General features: G+C 39.2%; 1 protein-coding gene across 1 annotated transcript in view; it reads left to right on the top strand.

Annotated features, from left to right (window-relative positions):
- The first annotated feature begins 3,734 nt into the window (after positions 1-3,734).
- The window catches only part of RANBP3L (RAN binding protein 3 like), a 36,424-nt gene continuing 18,869 nt past the window's right edge, over positions 3,735-21,289 (top strand). The window contains exon 1 of the mRNA XM_045565731.1: positions 3,735-3,822. Coding sequence (XP_045421687.1) covers positions 3,735-3,822 — 88 coding nt within the window. The remainder of the gene's footprint in view (positions 3,823-21,289) is intronic.

The raw sequence follows: 21,289 nt of genomic DNA, 5'->3' as shown, positions 1-21,289 counted from the left end.
TAGCCCCCATCCCACTCCCGCTGATACATCTGGTGTTATTTTACACGCTCCTGGAGCATTGCTTTCAGCTAACTGGCTTATTTCCAGTGGAAAGTGGTAAATCAAACCAGAGGCCACTCCAAGAGCAGAAGTGGAACTCAACATGCAGTGGGAGAACCCAGGAGTCCCCTTGACTCAGTTAATCTGTCACAGACCCGCTGCCCAGGACAGTCTCAATGATGCACAAAAGAGGAACCACCATCCCCAAACACTGTAGCATTTGGAATCACTGTGTTTAATGAGTGCTTTTTTCACTAGCCTTTAGGACAAATATAATGAATGAAATAGTGAAGCACACAGGCTCTGTTTAAGCAGGTTATGCTTGTTTTCTTGGACCAGAGGACTTTTAAAAATATATAGATTCCAGACTCCACCCCAGACCTCAGACTGTGCAGCTGGGGCTCAGGAATCCATATCTTTACAACATGGCCAGGGTAATTATGGTGCTTAGCTAAGTTTCAGAACTGAAGGGCTAGGTTTTCAAATACACCTTCAAACCCTACTCAGACTTTTAGTTTTAAATATGTTTCTTTCTTCTCAGACTCTAGCTGAAGACAAAGCAAGATATTCCTTCCTTTCCCAAGCTTTTATATTCACAGAACGAATGTTGAATAATTTCTTTCATTGCTTACCAAACATTTGTTTCATATGACAAATGAAGGCACAAAGCCAGAGATATTAAGTGCCTGGCTCAAGGTTGCACAGTACACAGATGGAGCGACATGGCGAGAAAGCTGGGTGTTTTAGCCTCTCAGGCCAGCTGACCATTCCTTTTCCTCTCTTTCCCCCCATCTTTACATCCATATGTGCATAAGAAAGATAAAGGCAACTAGGGGGCTTCCTTGAAAAATCAGACACAAATTAAGGTAAATGTAGATATTAATCCCCAAGCAACATTTTCTCTCTGAAATGCACCTATAGATTGAAAAAGACTTAAGAAATATATCAACCAAGTATAATGTGTGGACCTTCAGATCTCAATTTTAAAAAAAATATAAAAACTAAAAAAATTTATGAGACAATCAGGAAAATAGGAACACTGCCTGGGTATTTAATTACATTAAGGGGTCATGTTTAGTTGTTACAAGCATTGACAATCTTATTATGGCTATGTTTTTTTAAAAATCCTCGCATTTATTTAGAAATACATGCTTTAATATTTATGAATGCAATGATATCTGGGATGCTTCAAAGCTAGTGGCGCAATGAGGGGGAGAGTGGCTACAACAAAACACATAGACCTGAGACAAGATTGTCCCTGAGCTGGTGACTACTGAGTCCAAGTGATGGGTACACAGGGCTTTTTAGGCTATTCTATCTACTTATTCATATATTTTTAAGATTTTTCATCATAAAACTTTTATAAAATAATCCATTTCCCTCAATGGTTGGCTTAACAGTTTTGTGGGTTATTTAATTTACTTATATAGTAGATGCTTATTAGTGAGGTCTACAACTTGATAAAATAGTGATAGCTTTATGTTATTCAGGAAAAAAACACCTTGGCATTTCACCTTTGGTCTTTGTGGAGGATGAGATGAATGCCAGCCATTTAAAGCAGAAACTATGGCCGGGCGCGGTGGCTCACGCCTGTAATCCTAGCTCTGGGAGGCCGAGGCGGGTGGATTGCTCGAGGTCAGGAGTTCGAGACCAGCCTGAGCAAGAGTGAGACCCCGTCTCTACTAAAAATAGAAAGAAATTATCTGGCCAACTAAAAATATATATACAAAAAAATTAGCCGGGCATGGTGGCTCATGCCTGTAGTCCCAGCTACTCGGGAGGCTGAGGCAGTAGGATCGCTTAAGCCCAGGAGTCTGAGGTTGCTGTGAGCTAGGCTGACGCCACGGCACTCACTCTAGCCCGGGCAACAAAGTGAGACTCTGTCTCAAAAAAAAAAAAAAAAAAAAAAAAGCAGAAACTATGATTTATGACTGTCTAATAACAGGACTTTCTCTCTCTCTTTTTTATGTTTTTTAGAGGAGATGGGATCTCACTCTGTCACCATGCTGGAGTGCAGTGGCATCATCATAGCTCAGTGCAGCCTCAAACTCCTCAACTCAGGTGATCCTCTTGCCTCAGCCTCCTATGTAGCTAGAACTACAGCCATGCACCACTATGCCTGATTAATTTTTAAAAAACTTTTTTTTGTAGAGACGGGATCTTGCTATGTTGCTCTAGCTGGTCTCAAACTCCTGCCTCAACCTTCCAAAGTGCTGGGATTACAGGCGTGAGCCACCACACCCAGACTGGACTCTGTTTCAAAGTAACAAAGCACTACTATAACCTATTACACTGTGATGGACCTAAAATTGCAGAAGATAGGCTATTAAAACAATAAGAGCATTTTAATAAATCATAGGAATTATTCTAAAAAATTGATCACACATTTCATAAGGGTTTTCATAAATGAGAGTGTGCTTGGAGAATTGTTAATTGCCTCAAAGTAAAATGAGGGCTCCCACCTACATATGGCTAGGAGATAAACTTCTTATTAGGGAGTCAAGTTTATCAGTTTCCAAATATGCATGGGAAACTGCAGGGGCCAGACTTTGAGGCTAACCAGCCCTGCCTTACTCCTTAGTTCTGCCTACTATCTCCTTTCTGAATCTGCAAAGAGCTGTGACTCTTGAAGGGCAGGACTTACCAGCATTCATTATGGCTTCAGTTGTAGCAGGCTCCCAAGTTACATAAAAGGTGTTTGGGGGTTATGTTTTTAAACAGTAATGAAATAGCAAGCACAAGAAAAACTGGAAATAGCCTTGTCCTATGACCTAGAAATAGCAATAGAGAATCTAAGAAGGAAACAGAGATAAATGTTTTGTGTGTTTATTTTCCTTCCAGAATTCCAAATAGTTGCCTTGGCAGGCAGGCTGCCCTATAACTGCTCCCTTCTGAGGACTCAGAGGTGTTTACAGAAATCGAAAGTTCTGGCAGTACATTTCCATGAACTCATTAGCAGTTCCGGTTCTACCTTTGAGATTTTGCATGTACAAATGAATGTCCATGCAATATAAACCCCTCCTTCAGCTTGTATTTTAATTGCAAGCAAAGTAGCAGAAATCAGATATGTAATTACTGTAACGTAACGGCAGGGTATCTTTAGAATCCCTGCTTTGGTCACTATTATTCAGAGCAACTCCAATGCCATTTCTTGCCTGCCTCTTTATGCTAATTACCCTGCCCACTTTGCTCCTCCTCTTCCCAGCCTCCCTTAAGAACTGTACACTTTCAGCTGTCACTGACGGTAACTCAGACCAGGCTTAGAAATCACTTGATTTAACTCAGCAGCACTTTTTTTCTTTGTGTATATGTTATTCTAGCAGTCCTCTCTAATACTGGAGGCATTAGATTTCATGTCAATAGAGAGAATCAAAAATTGCCAAAACTGTAATCAGTTAGAAATAGTTAATTTGTAGGATTTTACACTATATGGGGGGAAAGTTTCAATTTGCTTTGAAATGAAAGAATTAAGTCATGTTTTTAGCCAAATGAATTGGCATCTGTATATTTAGAAAATCATTTATTTCAAGAATCATGACTAGGAAAAACTTGGAAGTTTTTTAGAGGAGTACATGCTTACACTCAAGGACAGGATCTGCACATACCTATGTGGTTCCAAGTGTCTTGTGAAGACAATTTAAGGTGCCTGGCCCAGGGAAGGAAGTGCCTTGAGTCACAGCCATACTGCTAGTACCATGTCTACCACACAGAGAAAAGGCAGCAGCCACCTGTTCGGTGTGCGCACGTGTAAGCTGAAGCTGCAAGAGGACCGGCCACAGCAAGGTGAGTCAGTCGGGCTCATGGGTCTCGTGTTCTGTGACCTTTTGTCCATTTGCATTTCTGGAAGAATGATGGTCTGGTGAAGTACCTGGGGAGGCTCTGGTCATGAAATACTTTTGCAATCTTCTGTTTTTAAATTCTGAGAATAGACATCATAGTGATGCATAAAGATGGGTTAACTTGGATTCTTTATTGATTTTTAAAGGACTATGGAAGACTATCAAGAATTCATATTCCTTGAAGTTGGCATTCTGAAACTTACGTGCTTAAACTCCTAGCCACTTTCAGTATTTTAGAATTTGCTAGATTGTGTGTAATTCAAAACACCCATCCAGGCAAGGCTGAGTCAGCTACAGAGGGAATTCAGCTGAGAGTAGCTTTAAGTTAGCCTGGAGCTGTCCCCACTAGTGGGACATTTTTGGACTTTGTTTAAGCCTCATTTTGTCTGCATCTCTGGCTCATTCATTGTGGGAAAAATAGATATATTCTTGACTCATTCCCTTTTATGGTCCAGGAACAGCTGGAGTCAGACAGAAAGAAGTGTCACATTTTACTTTATGGGCACTGATTCAGACCGAACTGTCTACCTCACAGCCATTTTCACCATCAGTCTTTTTAATATTTCAAATCCACTCCCCAGCCAGAGTATCAATTAGTGGTAGATGTTGAAATGAATGGACAAGATGGTCCCTCCAACCCACTCTGTCAGGGACAGCAAAGGACTCTTGTGGAGAAGGCTGGGTGCTCTCATGGATGACGTCATCATCCCCAGAGGTTAAGGGTTTACCAGACACTTCTATCTAACTGTGCCTCAACAACATAGGATGGATCTGTTTTTCTGTGAGTCTAGGCTATGAGCTCTTTAACTATTTTTCTGTGGACACAGTTTTAGGTTTCAGTGGCATGGAGAGTACTAGCTAAAGGACCAAAACCCCTTATTTCCATGGTGGCATCTTTGTGCTACCATATGTGTGACTGTATCAGGCCACCTCCCTGCATCAGTGCCTGGAGCTGTACAAAGTGACTTCATGCTGTACAAAGCTTTAGCATAGTGTGGGTAGAAAATACTTCGTGTTAAATGAAAACAGTGTAAACTTTTCAGACCATGCAGTACCATTAGAGCTCAAATAAATTACTTTGAGCCAACTACATTAGAATGTAAAGATGTAAAGTCCTAGAATGTGCCAAGGTTAAGACATAGCACTGTAAAATGTTCTTCCTTCTCTATCCTAGTTCATAGGTGGTTTTTGTTTGCTGTTCATTTGTTTAAAGCATTTAAAGCTACCTCCGCCCTCCCCAATGGCTGACAGAATATTTTTATATAGAAAATGTGGTGGGAGGAGCATAAAGGAGATAGCAGAAATCACCTATAACCCCAGCACCCAAAAGTAGTTGCTGTTAACATTTTAATGCATAGTTTTCCAGCCTTTTCCTCTATGCACATGTATGGATTGTTCTTTGCTTGATTTTTAAACAAAAAGAGGCTTATTCTGTACGTAGTGCTTGTGAACTGCTTTTTAATTTAACAATAGAGGATAAAAAAATTTCCATTTGTTTATTCTTCTACAACCTTATTTTTAACAGTTGCATACTGTTCCTTCATATAGATATAGCAAAATTCCTTCAGGCAATTCTGTACTGTTAGACATTTTATATATTTCTAATTTTCTTTACTATTTTTTGCCAAATGGCCCTCTAATCAGCAGTGTAAGGGTATGTTTTCAGTAATACTGGGTATTATTTAAAATTTTTTTTTCAAAAATTTGTAAGTGGAAAATAATATCTCACTGTTGTTTTAATTTAAGGCAGGCTATTTTGATAGTCTCTCCCTTACTGGCCATATCCAGAAAAGCCTGGAAATATCATTATGATGACATATTTCCCAAAATACCAACAAGTCTAGAAGTCTGGTCTTCTTTTTCAGACAGAAGCTTTTTGCCTAGAATGTTTTGAAAGCAACCATATTCTTCCACAGCTGAGTCTCAAAATATCTGCCCACGTAAACCGCAATCCATAAAGTTGTGAAGCATGCTAATATAGTCCAGACTGGCCACTGACTGCTAAAAGAAATGTCATCTAGAGATTTGAGTTGACAAATGACACTGTGTAGTGTTTGCTACGCTGCTAAATAGCATTCCAGTTATTGTCTTGGAGTTTAGAAGTATTCATTCAGTGCAGTGGCCCTGATTTTTCCTCCATGCTATATTTGCACCGTGCTATTATGCAAAGTTCAGCAAAGGTCCAAGGAGGCAAAGTCATGAGTTCTAGAGAGTGAGGTCTGGCTGCATATTTAGTCATGGAAGCATCCTGAGTTCATGGTTTTGGCCTTTCTCCAGTCCAGCTAAGTTTCTAACTCTCTTATTTAGCATACAGACTATGATTATTTGACATTTGACATTTCTGAAGGGATGACCAGCTTCAACATATACATATTTTCTAACCTTCCATGATGTATACTAAAGTGCTTTATGTTAACTTTTAGGTATTTAAATCTTTTCACCCAGTCACTCACAAAACTGTAATTTTGGGGTGATAACAAATAAAATTCACTAATTCTTCAGCAACTATCTGGGCAATAAGTACATGCAAAGTCTTATGCCATGTGCTAGGTATGTAAACTGAACTAAGCCAGCCAAGCCATGGTTTCCTGTCCACGTGGAGTTTATGCTCTATGGCAACAGATGCTGTTATCAGTCCAGAACACAAGTCTATGAAACTCCTCTCCCTACTTGTTCCTGTCTTGTAGCTTCTTCTGTGATATTTTCAATCCATTTATCTATAATTTAGACTCTATGACTACATTTGTAAATATTAATTTGTATGTCAATAAAGTGTTGGCAAAGTATGGCCAGGCGCGGTGGCTCACACCTGTAATCCTAGCACTCTGGGAGGCCGAGGCGGGTGGATTGCTCGAGATCAGGAGTTCGAGACCAGCCTTAGCAAGAGCGAGACCCCGGCTCTACTAAAAATAGAAACAAATTATCTGGCCAACTAAAATATATATATAGAAAAAATTAGCCGGTCATGGTGGTGCATGCCTGTAGTCCCAGCTACTTTGGAGGCTGAGGCAGTAGGATCACTTAAGCCCAGGAGTTTGAGGTTGCTGTGAGCTAGGCTGATACCACGGTACTCACTCTAGCCCAGGCAACAGAGCGAGACTCTGTCTCAAAAAAAAAAAAAAGTAAATAAAAAAAATGTTAGCAAAGTACATTACACATCACATATACTAGGCAGACAACCATCCTTATGTTTTATGGTGCTTTTAAAATTTACAAATGGTCATATATTTATACATTAGCTCATTAATTCTCACAACAACTGGGTGAAATAGTGTATTAGAATTCTTCAGAGGAACAGAACCAGTAGGATGTGTGTCTGTATGTGCAGGGCTGTGTGTGTGTGCACAGTTGACCCTCGAACAACACAAGTTTGAACTGCCCAGGTTCACTTATATGTGGATTTTCTTCTACCTCTGCCACCCCTGAGACAGCAAGACCAACCCCTCCTCTTCCTCCTCCTCCTCAGCCTACTCAATGTGAAGATGACAAGAATGAAGACCTTTATGATGATCCACTTCCACTTAATGAATAGTAAATATATTTTCTCATCCTTATGATCGTCTTAATAACATTTATTTTTTTCTAGCTTACTTTATTGTAAGAATATAGTATATAATACACATAACATACAAAATATGTGTTCATTGACTGTTTTGTTATTGTAAGGATTCAGGTCAACAGTAAGCTATTATTAGTTAAGTTTCTGGGGAGTCAAAAGTTATGTGCAAATTTTCAACTCCTCAGGGGGTCAGTGCCCCTAACCTGTGTTGTTCAAGGGTCAGTTGTATACATGTGTGTATGTGTGTTTGTGTGTGTGTGTGTGTGTGTGTGTGTGTGTATACATATATATGGAGAGAGAGAGAGAGAGAGAGAGAGAGAGAGAGGGAGAGAGATTCATTTTAAGGAATTTAATCTGCACCTCCTTGCAGATTCTTTCAGATTCTTTTTGGAAGGTAGTAGTAAGCCAACAAAAAGTTGGGATGGGATAAAAGTAAACTACTCCACAACCTCAATATATTGTTCAAATAAAGCAAGTCTTAGGCTAAATTCTCTCATATAGACAGATCTTTATTAAACAAATATTTATTAGCAAGTAAGCATAAAACAGTTTATATGAGGTCCCAAACTCTCTGTTCTTTAGGTGATCTTATTATATCTTGCCTAAAAGTTTTGCTCAGGCAAAACGACATTCCACAGACAGTATTCCGTGTAGTCAGCCAGTAACCAGGAATTCCCCTGCTCATTAGGGACACTGGACCTTTCAGTATAAAGCTCTGTACTTCAGAGTACAGGCTGTAGGCCTTGCCAGATTCTTCTGTCCAGTTTATGCAAGACTAGGAAGCGTCCCTAAAATATTTTAGGCAATCCAAGGGTCTTGAATGCCACTAACTTTACCAATGAAAATTCATTTTTGACATTCATTATGCTAATACTTACAGCCTCTGATATTGAGATGGAAAGATGATGAGTTTGTAATGAGACACCTCTGAGCTTTGGATTTCCTGGTGCTGGCACCCACCCAAGGGGCGCACATTCCCTATTAGGTAAATAGACACCACTTAGGGTGGTGTAATTTAATCTAACATTCACATTTAAATCATGCTATCTTTGCTGGTGTCTTCTAAAGTCAATTACAACTGTGACAAGAAGAAGCAACTTCTCCACAGTTTTTCACAATAAGGCATATGTAAAAAATGATAAACGTGTAAAGCAGTTTGAGGTAAAGTCAGATAAAACTGACCCCGTGGGATGAAGGGCCATGATCTCAGCACACACGGAGCCCCCATGCCAGCGTGCCATATGGGCTGCTGAGCTCTGGCAACAGCATACGTTTTAACCCGTGTTGATATTCTGTGTTATGGAAGGCCACCTATTGAGGATGCGAGTCTAGATCCTTTCAGAACTAAGATTCTGGGATTTCCCCACAATTATTTCATTCATGTTGGTGTTGCCTCCTCAACTGTGTTGTACAAATTCTTTGAGAGAAAAAAATGTGTTTATACCCTAGACCTGCGGTCCCCAACCCCAGGGCTGTGGAATGGCACAGGTCTATGGCCTGTTAGGGACCGAGCCGCAGAGCTCCACTGCCACCCCTGTTGGTGGAAAAATTGTCTTCCATGAACCTTAGGAACTGCGGGCGCATAGCACGAGGTGAGTGGCAGGAAAGTGAGGGAAGCCTCGTCTGTATTTACAGCTGCTCCTCATCCCTTGCATCACCACCTGAGCTCCATCCCCCAACCCCAATCCCTACCGGCTGTAGAAAAATTGTCTTCCATGAAACTGGTCTCTGGTGCCAAAAAGTTTGGGGACCGCTGCCCTAGGCCACAGTGCTAGCATGTCACTTACAAACAAATCACATTTATTGGGTGTTTGTTATATTTCAGACACTGTTTTCAAGCACTTTTCATGTATTAGCTTATTTCTTTATGAAAGCCCCAGGAGGTAGGTAACATCAAGACCTCACAGCTGGGATCTTGACCCAAGATCCTAACATAAGAACCCTGACTCCAGAGCCTTTGCTTCAACCCATGCTCACTGCCTCTTATGCTGGCACAAAACAGATGCTCAGCTAAGCATCTGTGAAGGGCCTGGACAATGGCTGCCCTTGAACTCAGTTTGCAGTTTGGTTGTTTAAAATAGGTTGCTATTAAATCACCAGTTAATTTCAATATGTTACTAATCACATCCAACTGTCTCCCAAAAGGGGATGTTTGACTCTAAAAGAAACAGTTGAGAAAATGCAGGTGTATCAGTACAAACCTATCACCCTACAGCAAGTGGCTTGCTGACCAGGCTAGCAATTTTTACTTTAAATAACTGCATAGCACCTATCTCTTACGCTACATGAAGCGTGAAAGACAGCAATGTAATATTTGTGGAACTTAGCTGATATGGCCTTGGAGAGATGGTTTGGGTCTTTTACAAAATAAGCAAGCAGTATCCAAAACTTCAAATTAAAAAGGGGCTACATAATAGCCATTATTATAATATAATTCACTTTTTAAATTTAAACTAGAGACTCTATTGCAAGTCTTGGCTCAACTATTATATTAAATCATTAACTTGACTTGCAATTTTAATCAACATTTAGGCAAGGTAACTTTCACACCTGGGTTGCTGTCTAATGAAGTCTGTGGGCAAATCTAACAAAACATTCAAAAGTCAAGATTTGGCCAGGCGCAGTGGCTCACGCCTGTAATCCTAGCCTTCTGGGAGGCTGAGGCGGGTGGATCGCTCGAGGTCAGGAGTTCGAGATCAGCCTGAGCGAGACCCTGTCTCTACTAAAAATAGAAATAAAAATTATCTGGACAACTAAAAATATATATAGAAAAAATTAGCCGGGCATGGTGGCGCATGCCTGTAGTCCCAGCTACTCGGGAGGCTGAGGCAGTAGGATCACTTAAGCCCAGGAGTTTGAGGTTGCTGTGAGCTAGGCTGACGCCACGGCACTCACTCTAGCCCAGGCAACAGAGCGAGACTCTGTCTCAAAAAAAAAAAAAAAAAGTCAAGATTTAAAATGCAGTAAATACCTATATTCAGTAAGAAGCTGCATTCCTTCTATCCAATCATCAGATACCTCACCCCCTGTGGATGGCAATAAACAAGCAAAGGGTCACAGGAAATAAAATCTAGACTTTTAACAAGGGATGATAGTTTGAAGGTATCTTTGGATATTAATAACACAACATCCGAAGAACATAAAACATACCTAAGTGTGTGGAGCCAGAAAGAGGAGAGGGGTTAAAAATAGAAATGAGGAGAAGGAACCCAACTAGGTACTCAAACAAGAGAGATAAAGAGGAGATTTTTAAGTGTGGCCTGTATTATGGTAGGGTGGGGTTCAGGTCCTGAAAGACCCCAAGGTCAACAGGGCCCAAATTCCTTTCCCTCATCAGATTCTGAGAAACTTCCAGACTTCTAGTAACTACAGCTCAATAAATTGACCATCCTGCTATAGTTGGGCTCCATCTAAATGGAAGAATCATACTTCAGACCTATGTAATGACCTGTTTAAGTAATTGGCTCCAAATCTTTTCTAGTTCACAAGGAGGGTTATTGTCATCTGGAGAAAAAGGGTAATGTAAGAGGAAAGTCTATGAAGGTTGGCAATGGACCGTTTTGGTCTAGGATTGGCTGTGTTAAACTGTAGCTGTCTGCAGAGAAATGATGTTGCAGATAAAGACTTGTGTGTGTGTATTTTTAGAAGCTGGGAATAGACAAGACACATACCAGTGCTACAGATTATGAGGCTCTTTGTATTTAACAAGACCAACTTTTGTTATAAGGAGCTTCATTCTGAAATGTGGATTAATTAGTGGAAGTGATTATTTTTATAGTGGGATGAAGCAAAATATTAATAGGTTTGGAGGGACTTTTAGAAGACAACCTTAGCTACAAATTAATGATGCAAAAAAGCATAAAGTTATAGAAAACAAATCTAAAAATCATAATAAATGTGCCAAACTTCTATCTTTGTGAGCATGTCAGACATTTTAAGCCTTAAACTCACTATAGTTCTTGTCCATTACCTTGTTCACGGCAGGCAGTTAATGTTTATTAAATGAATCAATACTTTTTTCCCAAACAGTTCATCCAAGAGATTGATATCCATAAATCACTGAATGTTAGGGCTTCAAAGATTACTTAGCCAACTGATTTTACGTATTAGAAAACTGAAACCAGAAGAGAGGAGTAACCTGCTCAGAGTTAGTGGTTAGCACAGAGAGGTGGGACTATACTTCTGTAAACATCCAAGAATATTATGATATAAGGACCATTGCAATAAAAAGTGTCTAAAATGGATAGAGAAATTAAGGAAAGATAACTTGAGTTTTATCTAATTTTGGAAAATACTCATAAAAAGTTATTTGTTTATTATAATTTGCTTATTATAATATTAAACATACAGAGAACATGATGAGTATATAGGGAGGGGAAATAAGGAGAAATGAAGTGGGACATGTGTGGGGGAGGCAAGGAAGGTGGATGTTAGAAAGAAATATGGAGCCAAATAGAAGCAAAGAAAGGAGAAGAAGGAAAATGGGTAAAAGTGGATTAAAAAAAAAAAGTCCATCAACAGACCAATGGATTAAAAAGATGTGGTATATACATACAATGGAATTATTCTGCCTAAAAAATGAATGAAATTCTGGTACATCCTACAACATGGATGAAGTCATTATGCTAAGTGAAATAATCCAGACACAAATAGGCACATATTGTATGCTCTTATATGAAGTACCTAGAATAGTAAGATTTAGAATCAGAAAATAGAATAATGGTTACCAGGGGCTGGGGGGAAAGTGGAATGGGGAGTTACTGTTTAATGGTTCCAAAGTTTCAGTTTTGGAAGATGAAAAGTTCTGGAGATGAATAGTGGTGATGGTTGCACAACAGTGTGAATGTCCTTAATATCGCTTAACTGTGCTCTTAAGAACAGTAATAATGGTAAGTGTTTTGTTATGTATATTTTATCACAATTTAAAAATTTTTTAAAAAGACATCACATAATTATAATAATATCTTCTCCAATCCTTTCTTTAATCTTGATTTGTCACAATACTTCAATGATCATGAAAGCTCTAAGGAAGGAATAGATAAATTTAGGAGTCTCATACTCTACTGACTAAGCTAGCTCGGAGTCCTCAGGAATAGATAATTGAAAGGATTGTTTTCAGTTTTCCTGAGAATTTTTCTGGTTTCATAAATTTTAAAAGTGAAAAGTTTTCTCTTGTAAATTTTCTGGTAACTATCAATTGCTACCTGGCTTTTACTTCTCCCAAACTAGTTGTGACGCAATGCAATAAGATATCTGTTCAGAACCATCTGACATGGGCATCATATTTCTCCTGCTCTGTTTCTGTGCCGAAGGGCCAGGAAGTGTTCAGTCCTCAAATACAAGAAGATGAATGCTGGCCTCCCTGGGGTGTTCCCAAGGGGAGAATGGGACCTAGGCTTTCTGGGCTTGTGGGGCAGCTTGGCTTCTTCCTTCCAGACTAGATCTCCAAGGACTTACTTTCAGTAGAGTAACATCCATTTTTTCCAGTGGAAATGGAGAAACAAGGAACTTTCTCTCCTGCTTGCTCAGAGGCTCAAGACAAAGAGGATTAAGTTTAAGGAAAAGTGTTTTGTAATTGGAAGAAGTTGACGGGCTTCTCAATCCAGCTTGTGTCCTTGGAATCCATGAAGAAATTTAAAAATAGCATGTTTCTTCAATGAAGAGAAAGAGTTTAAATTTGTCTGGATTCAATATATGAAGCTGTATGAAGCTATACTCACTTATTAGAACTCTTTCTGAATAGTGATTTAATTCTTACTAGTGTAATATTTTGAGTTAAAAGCACCTCTTTAGTTTTAGCAGTAATGAAAAAAACTACTAGAGAATTATTTAAAATTAACTTTAAGAAGATACCATTTTAAACCTGTTTGTGCCTGCTCAAGATATATATATTTTCAACATCCCATGAAACCTAAACTTTATTTCTATTGCCCACCCCCTCAGCAAAATGGAGAGACCCATTTCTAACATATGGAAGCATTTTCACACTGCAAGTTATTCTGAGGGGAAAATATGTGATTTACAAATGCTGTCAAATGAAATATGTATTTCCAAATGGTACTGCATTGACCAAGCACTTCCTAGGACACATTCTGCAACTTTCTCAACCCTTGGGCCTCAATAAGGGAGCAGTGTAGAGCCAACAGCTCTTTCTGCCATTATGAATCCAGAGATCCCACATTAGCTGCTCATAAACATTTTCAAGATTGCAAGTAACCATATCACAAAAGCACACAATAGTCTATGCACCTCCAAATTGAAGAAATGGGTGTGCTCTGTCAAAATTAACACATTCTTCTGAGGTATTTTTGCCAGTGGCTGAAAATAAATATTGACTGAAGATTTTAAATTGCTAGGATAATCATGCCATTTGCCTGCAGACAGTCATGGACAAACCTCTTTAGTCAGAATACAAACAAATAATGGCGAGAATAAGAGAAGCATCTTTGTGGCATATATAGATGGCAAAATGTAAGTGTAAGAGGACTCACACAGTACGGGATCACATTTCAGCCAGGTTTGAGAACCGTGGAGGCAGGGGAAAGCCATCATAGCCCAGGCACATCGCCCTTCAGAAGAAAAGAAACTGTAAAATAGTCATTTAACTCACAATGGAAAGAAGCCAGGAGGGAGGCATACTTGTAAGAAAAAGCATGAGATTTGGGATCAGTTCTCATGTGTTTTAATCTCAGATGTCTCAGGACTATCTGTGTGACCCTGGGCATGTCCTATAATTTTAGAGACTTAGTTCTCTTATGAGTAAAAGGATTTAATAACTTACCTCTTGAGGACAATATCATGTAATAAGGGCTGCAGCTTCCTGAGCATTTCTTATGAGCCAGGCACTGTACTAAGTGTTTTACATACATGACCTTGTTGAATCATTACAACTCTGTAAGGTCATGTGATCTTCATTTCACAGATAAGGAAATATGGACTCTGAGGGGCCAAATAACCTGCCCTAGCTCACAGGGTAACTTGAGGAGATAGAATTTGAATCCAGGTCTGTTTTTCTCCAAAACTTAGGTATTTAAAGCCGTACATTCTATCTCCTAGTAGTCATTAATTTATGCACCAAGTATTAGCATATTTAAATATGTTTTATCATAGATAAAGTATGATGCAAATGTAAGTTTCTATATTATGCCAGTGCATAAAAGAAGCATCACATCCTGAGAGATCAGCCAGACCTAACTTTTCATAGTACTGTTTAAGGTTGTATTAAGTTAAACATTTCAAAAGATTGGTCATGCCATGCATAAGCATTTCATATGGTAGCTACTATCTTTAAGAAGAAAAAAAGATAAATCATTTAAAGAGTAATGTCTTCACACTGTAACAAAAGTAAAATTTAATGGTGCATGCTATGACATCCAGTGAAAAAATCCTATTGAAAACCAAAGACAGTTCTCACGAAACCATTCTAGTCCCTGATCATCCCCAAATACACAGCACACCACACATAATGACCTTATCTTTGGGATCAATTACAGAACACTCTCAAAAAATATAAAGCCAGTTTCTTCAGTCATAACTGTATTTGATAGATAGAGTGATTTTTGCCAGATGTTTGTTTTGAAATGATTTAATTAAGATTATCTGTTTTTAGGGATCTGTGAACTTCCCTATAAAGATATTAGTGAAGGAAACAACTTTAAGAAATGAGAAGAATTTTTCTTCAATTGAATTATTGCTGCTGCAAATCTCCAGGTTCTAAAATGCAAATGAAATTAAGTCATAGGCTACGGCCCACTACTACACATGATTGAATTATATAATAAATGAAACAGCATAGTCTGGAGTTAAGGTTGGGGTAAAGAGTGCATTCAAGACAGAATTTTCAAAGGTTTGGCCCTACTTACAGAAGGGTAGCAAGGTCTGTGTTTGTTACAACCTCTGATTCTTCTTGCTTCTTGCTCACATGAGATATTTTCTTATCTTTGTGCCTTGGTTTTTGGTCTGTGGCTAGATCTAGACCAATGTACAAGGGTACAAAGAGTTGAGGATCTTTAGAATGTACAATGGATGGGTCCCTTGAAGATTATCAGCACGAGAAGCAGGTGAGTTCAGAAAATGTGCTAGATTAAGCTCTGGGTGGTGATGATTGTATTCAGCAGTACTGAGAAAGTTTTCTCATCTTCTCCAATTTATTATTGTAAAATGATGCCCATTCTGAAAATGACTGCTTTCTTTATCAGTTTGATATGGATGAGAAGAGGAATAACTTCTCTTGTTTTGTTCTCATGTTGATTCTTTTCTCTAGTGCATGCTTCTCATAAACGAATATAAATTAAGAAATACTAGATTTCTTATAGTTGGCAACTTGCAACTTCATTTTCAATAAAAACTTAGAGCAGTTCAGATAAAACAATTGCAGTTAAAGCTGTAGGATTAGATTTAAAGGGGTAAGTGTTCCCTCCCGCCCCTTCACTTCATACGCTTCTGTATTTCTTAGAGCCAGTTGGTATTTACAGCACACAAAATTGGTTATAACTTCAGTGCAGTGGCCAGGGCTGCAGTCTTTCCAGCGGGGTCCACTCATCTTGTGTCTAAAGTTGAGCTGGTGCTTCATGAGTCAGCCTGGAAACTTTCTGTAGAAACTGCCTCTGTTTCCCCCAGGGGTCCTGGTTATTTTACCTTCAAAACTGTACAAAACATCTCATAAATAGAACAAAGAGTGCCCCATCATAGTTAATAATGTCCATGTGTGGCCCTACTACCTCCTTCTGTAAAGACATACTTTTTTATATTTTAGTGGATAATTTGTTATTTGTTTCATTCTTCTTGAATTTTACAGAGTTCTCCCGTATGTGGCTAGAATAAGTACAATATATCTCATGCTTGTGGTTCCTTTGTGAATCGGCAAAGATTCATTTTTCTCCTCGGACTACAATTTGCCCTTTCTCAAAACCATCTTGGAAGACTTAAATATAGTTTTGGTTTTTGTTTGTTCTTTTTTTTTAAAAAAAAAAAATCAAGGTTGTAGCCGGGCGCGGTGGCTCACGCCTGTAATCCTAGCACTCTGGGAGGCCGAGGCGGGTAGATCGCTCGAGGTCAGGAGTTCAAGACCAGCCTGAGCAAGAGCGAGACCTCGTCTCTACTAAAAATAGAAAGAAATTATCTGGCCAACTAAAAAATATATATAGAAAAAATTAGCCGGGCATGGTGGCGCATGTCTGTAGTCCCAGCTGCTGGGGAGGCTGAGGCAGTAGGATCGCTTAAGCCCAGGAGTCTGAGGTTGCTGTGAGCTAGGCTGACGCCACGGCACTCACTCTAGCCCGGGCAACAGAGCGAGACTCTGTCTCAAAAAAAAAAAAAAAGAAAATCAAGGTTGTGATTCAAACCCTCTGTGTTTCTTCCTCCTGGGGTTCCATATAGAGATTGAGGTCACCTGCTATGACTTGTCTATTTTTTTCTACAGATAATGTCATTGTTTACATCTGAGACTTTAGATGTTTCGAATTCTTGTTGGAGAATCTTAGAACTATGAGGAATACTTGTGATGTAGTTTATGCTTCCAGGCTAAATTTTCGCTTTGCAGAAACGAACATTTTAATTAACATTTAATAATCTCAAGCAGTGACGTTTTCTAAAAAAATTTTTCATTAGAAAAAGTCAAGTTTCAGATATATCAGTAAGACAGGAAACAAACATTTGCATCTGAGAGGAAATTATTAATTGCTTCAAGCAGAATATCTGAATGACTAATTTTAATATCAATATAGGGATTTCTTTGTAGGTCTTCAAAGTAGACCTTGATTTCACCTTACATTAATCATAATAAGCATAGTATATAGTTTGAATGGTAACTATTTTCTCATTAATTGCAGCTTACTCAGAACATCCCACAGGTTTAGTCACTAACTCCAGGAATCTCCACTGCCCTCTTCCTAAATTTGATCTGAGTGACAGAAACCCAGAGGTGCTAGAGGACTGCTTCTCACACATCAATGTGTATGTAAATCACCTGGGGATGTTATATAAAACGTAGATTCTGACTCAATAGGTCTGGGTTGGGTATTGAGATTCTACATTTCAGCCAGTGCTGCTGGTCTGTCGGGACCACACTTTGAGGAGCTAGGAGCTCTAAGACTATTTAATGGGCCACAGCCTGAATTCAGAAACTTCCTGATATCAAAAAGTAAAAAGAATAAGAAAGATAGAAGAGCAACAAGAGAAACAAGAAGAAAACTAGGAGTATAAATAAGGTAATGAGTGAAAAGGAAAAGAAAGATTTTTGAAGAACGATGAGGCCTTTCCCCCCAGAGTAAACACAGAGCAAGTAGGTGAGTGCATACAACATAGGACTGCGGAGGAGGGAGGAAGGGAATCTCTTATTGAGTATCTTCTCTGCAACCTGTAGTCTGACATTACTGCTACATGTTTATGTATGTGTGTGTGCATATGCGTTTGTGTGTGTATATGTGTTTGTCTATATCTGGATATATAGAGAAGTATGCATATATGGAAGATGGATGGATAGATATAGATGAAGAAATATTCTGCTTTGTTCCAAAAAGGTTTGAAGGGGAAGCTGTACTAAGTGCTCTCACATGCATGTATTGCCTCAATCTTCAAAAAAAGCCCTTTTAAAAAATATATGGGGAGAGAGAGATGAAAAACCTGAGGCTGGAGTAATTTTGTAAAAAACAAAACAAAACGAAAACCCCTAAACCCACAGCTCTAGGACTACCTGATTTCAAAGCTCCAAAGTTTCAAAGTTTCCAACACCTTCCACGCTTTGACAAGCCAGAGAGCCAGACACAGTGAAAAGCAGGTAAGGGGACAGGGGCATAAAGGAAAGTATTGGAGACTGGGGTGAGACTGTGCACAAGGAGAAGATATTAGAGAAGAGGATGTGGGAGAGACAGGTGGAAAGTTCAGGAAGAAAGAGAGACGAAAATGCAGGGCTGCAGTTCAAGTGGATAATTTCAGTCCTGGGAGCAATTAGAGGTGACCCATTTGGCAGCACCTACCCCTCTGCAGGGAGTTGTTGCCACCCTCTTTCCTGCCAAGACTGTTTCCACAACTCTTTTCAGCCCTAGCTAGAGTAGCCTGCTTCTATCCAGTGTGGAGAACTTGGTGTCCACCTTCCTTAAACTACCCACTGGCAAGAAGAGGTCTGCTGGAATCTGGGTAGGAGCAGCTGAGTAGCAGAAACTTTGGGGCCCCTAGGAGCTGCCTGTCCCCCGTGCTACTGGGGCTCTGAGCTTAAGGTACTCCATTCTCAGTGTCTTCCTCCACTTTTGGGATCTTCTTTCAGGTCAGTAGATAGACCGTTCAAACCCGCCCCTCTGTGAGGATTCATCAACAAAATCCTCCAGTTACTTTCCTAGTTGAAATGGGTTTACTCATCAGAGACCAGATGTCAATTAAACATATGCAAATAAAGGGTATGGACAACACCTTACAATCCACCCCAAATTTTGGGGGGACAAATTATGGTACATATTAAAATAGGGGGAAAAAGTTTATATTTATTGTAAACACTGACGGTGATAACACTTGGGAATCCTGAGGAACAAAGCTATTTCATATACACATAGTTTGCAGCTGAATTCTTCTCTAGGGAATGAGTGTTTTTGAGTACAGATGAAGGCCAAGAACATAGCATGCCTTTCAGAGGTTTAGATGGCATCCTAAAGAGCAGATTTGTAGTTATTCTGGGGAAGTTTCCGTTGCTTTCTAAACTCAGCAACTCCATCTTGCTAACACCTTTATTTCCATGTAGTTTAATGTGAAGAACAGGAAGGCCCAAGAAACAAGGTATTGAATGCTTGCTGGGCAGTATAACTCAATAAATCTACCCCTGGAGAGCAGTGTGAGACTTGCCCTTTAATTATGGTTGTCTGACACTATGGTAGAAAAGGAATTATTTTTAAGTTTAGCTTTCATATTTTCAAAGCTGTATATTTTCATGTGGTTTAAGAAATTAAATGGTTCTACAAGGCTTTTCTGGAAAAATGGCAGCCTCTTCCTTGTCCCTTCCTTTGCTCTCCATTTCCTTGATCCAGAGGTAACAGCATCCAACTCTCACAGCTATTTCTTTGGGTATTAACCTCCATATCTCTAAATATCGTGCTATTCTTTATTTTTATGTTTCAACGCTATTGATTTACCACTATGGAAGAATCTAGCTCCCTTTCACAGATTTCCCTGGGCCCTGTGACCACTACCACCACACACACATACACACACACACACACACACACACATACACACACACACACTTTCTATTCCCCCATCTTCCCCAAATCATTGTCTCCTCAGTTTGATTAGGTCAATGTTTAGTATTGACATTATTGTGACTATGTAAATGCTATTGTGACTGAGCCATGTAATGTATTATGTAATATTATGATCACTTTTCCTTTTTTGCCCAACTTTTTATTTTCTCTGGAGTTAATAATTGTGTCATATTTTTTGTTGTTGTTTTCTTAGCTTTCTATAGACTTATCACCAGTTGATCCCCAAACTTTCCTCCAATCTTCTAAATAAATATTCTTTTAAAATATTCAACCACTGGAGATACTCAAGTAGTTTGAGCCCCCTCTTCTTGGAGTCTTCTTTCCTGGAGACTCATCAGAGGCCTCCCCCATTCTGGACTGGGTGCTCGCTATGATGGGTGTGCCTGTCAGTCTGGATATCCCATCACCATCACCCTGGAGACTGCCTCAGCCTCCCTTGAGTTGGCTCCCCTGTTTCTTGGATTCTTAGTTTACCAGCTCTTTTGGTTGAGCATGTCCTCCAGAAGCATCCTGAGAATGGGTGGATATGGGATACCTATTTTGAGACTTTACAGTCTAGAAATGTGTTTATCATATAGTCACAATTAATCAACGGTTTATATTACTATATAATTCTAAGCTGGAAATGATTTCCCCTCAGAGTATTGAAAGCCTTGCCTCTTTGATTTCCAATTTCCAATGTTCTTGAGAAGCCTAAAGCCGTTCTGATTCTGGACCCTTTGTATGTGACCTTATGTATTCCCTCTGGATGCTGTCAGGAACTTTTCTTTGTCTACGGGGTTCTAGCATTTCATGATGTGCATTGAGATAGGTCTATTTTCATGTTGTCCTGAGCATTGGATGGGCTCTTTCAATCTGGAAACCTAAATTCTTCATTTGGGGAAATTTCCATGATCTATTTATTGATAATACTTGTTCAATTAATGAATAGAGGTGGCCTTCTTACGGTGCCATATGCCCTTTGTGATTTTCTCCTTAATGCTGCCACTGAAGATCACTTTTGCAAGTTTTTAGATATATTTTTTGATGGAGGGAAAGTCAAGATGTTATTTTTGGTCAAGTCATGCTATTTTGAAGATGACTTTCCTAAGCCTAGTTTAGAAGAACCCCATTTATTGTTCTAATTCAAAAATATTACTTTGCATACTCACAAAAGCTATTTCTTTTCAAAGTCTCTAGGAATATAATTTCTTAAATCTAATGTAATTGCTGGAAAAAGAGCTTGTTCTGAGAAAGAACAAAGAATTGAACTATAGTTTCATAAGGATGGGAATGCCAATATGTTATTGAGCATTTTCTGCTGGAGATCACTTGGCTCCAAGGGCAAACAGCATGGTAAGCACCTGCATAAAAAACTAAACAGTTTATTTATAATCTCACTGGACTAGAAGAAGGTGCCCAAGTTCACATGGCACCAAGAGATTGACAAAGGGTGTTCTCTCAGAGTTTATGACACTGTCTCATGGGATCAGATTGTGGGGAAATAGGGAATCCCTTTCTGGCATTTAAAAGATGTAATTGTCTGGTAGTTTCTTGAAATTCCTCAGCTAGAGCTTTATTTATTCAGCTCAGGAATGGCAAATTACCTGAGTGTATGCCAAGAC

The sequence above is a fragment of the Lemur catta genome, chromosome 12 (genome assembly GCF_020740605.2).
Source record: "Lemur catta isolate mLemCat1 chromosome 12, mLemCat1.pri, whole genome shotgun sequence".
Taxonomy (NCBI): domain Eukaryota; kingdom Metazoa; phylum Chordata; class Mammalia; order Primates; family Lemuridae; genus Lemur; species Lemur catta.
Note: the sequence above shows the minus strand (reverse complement) of the source record. Positions and strands in the feature narration are given on the sequence as shown.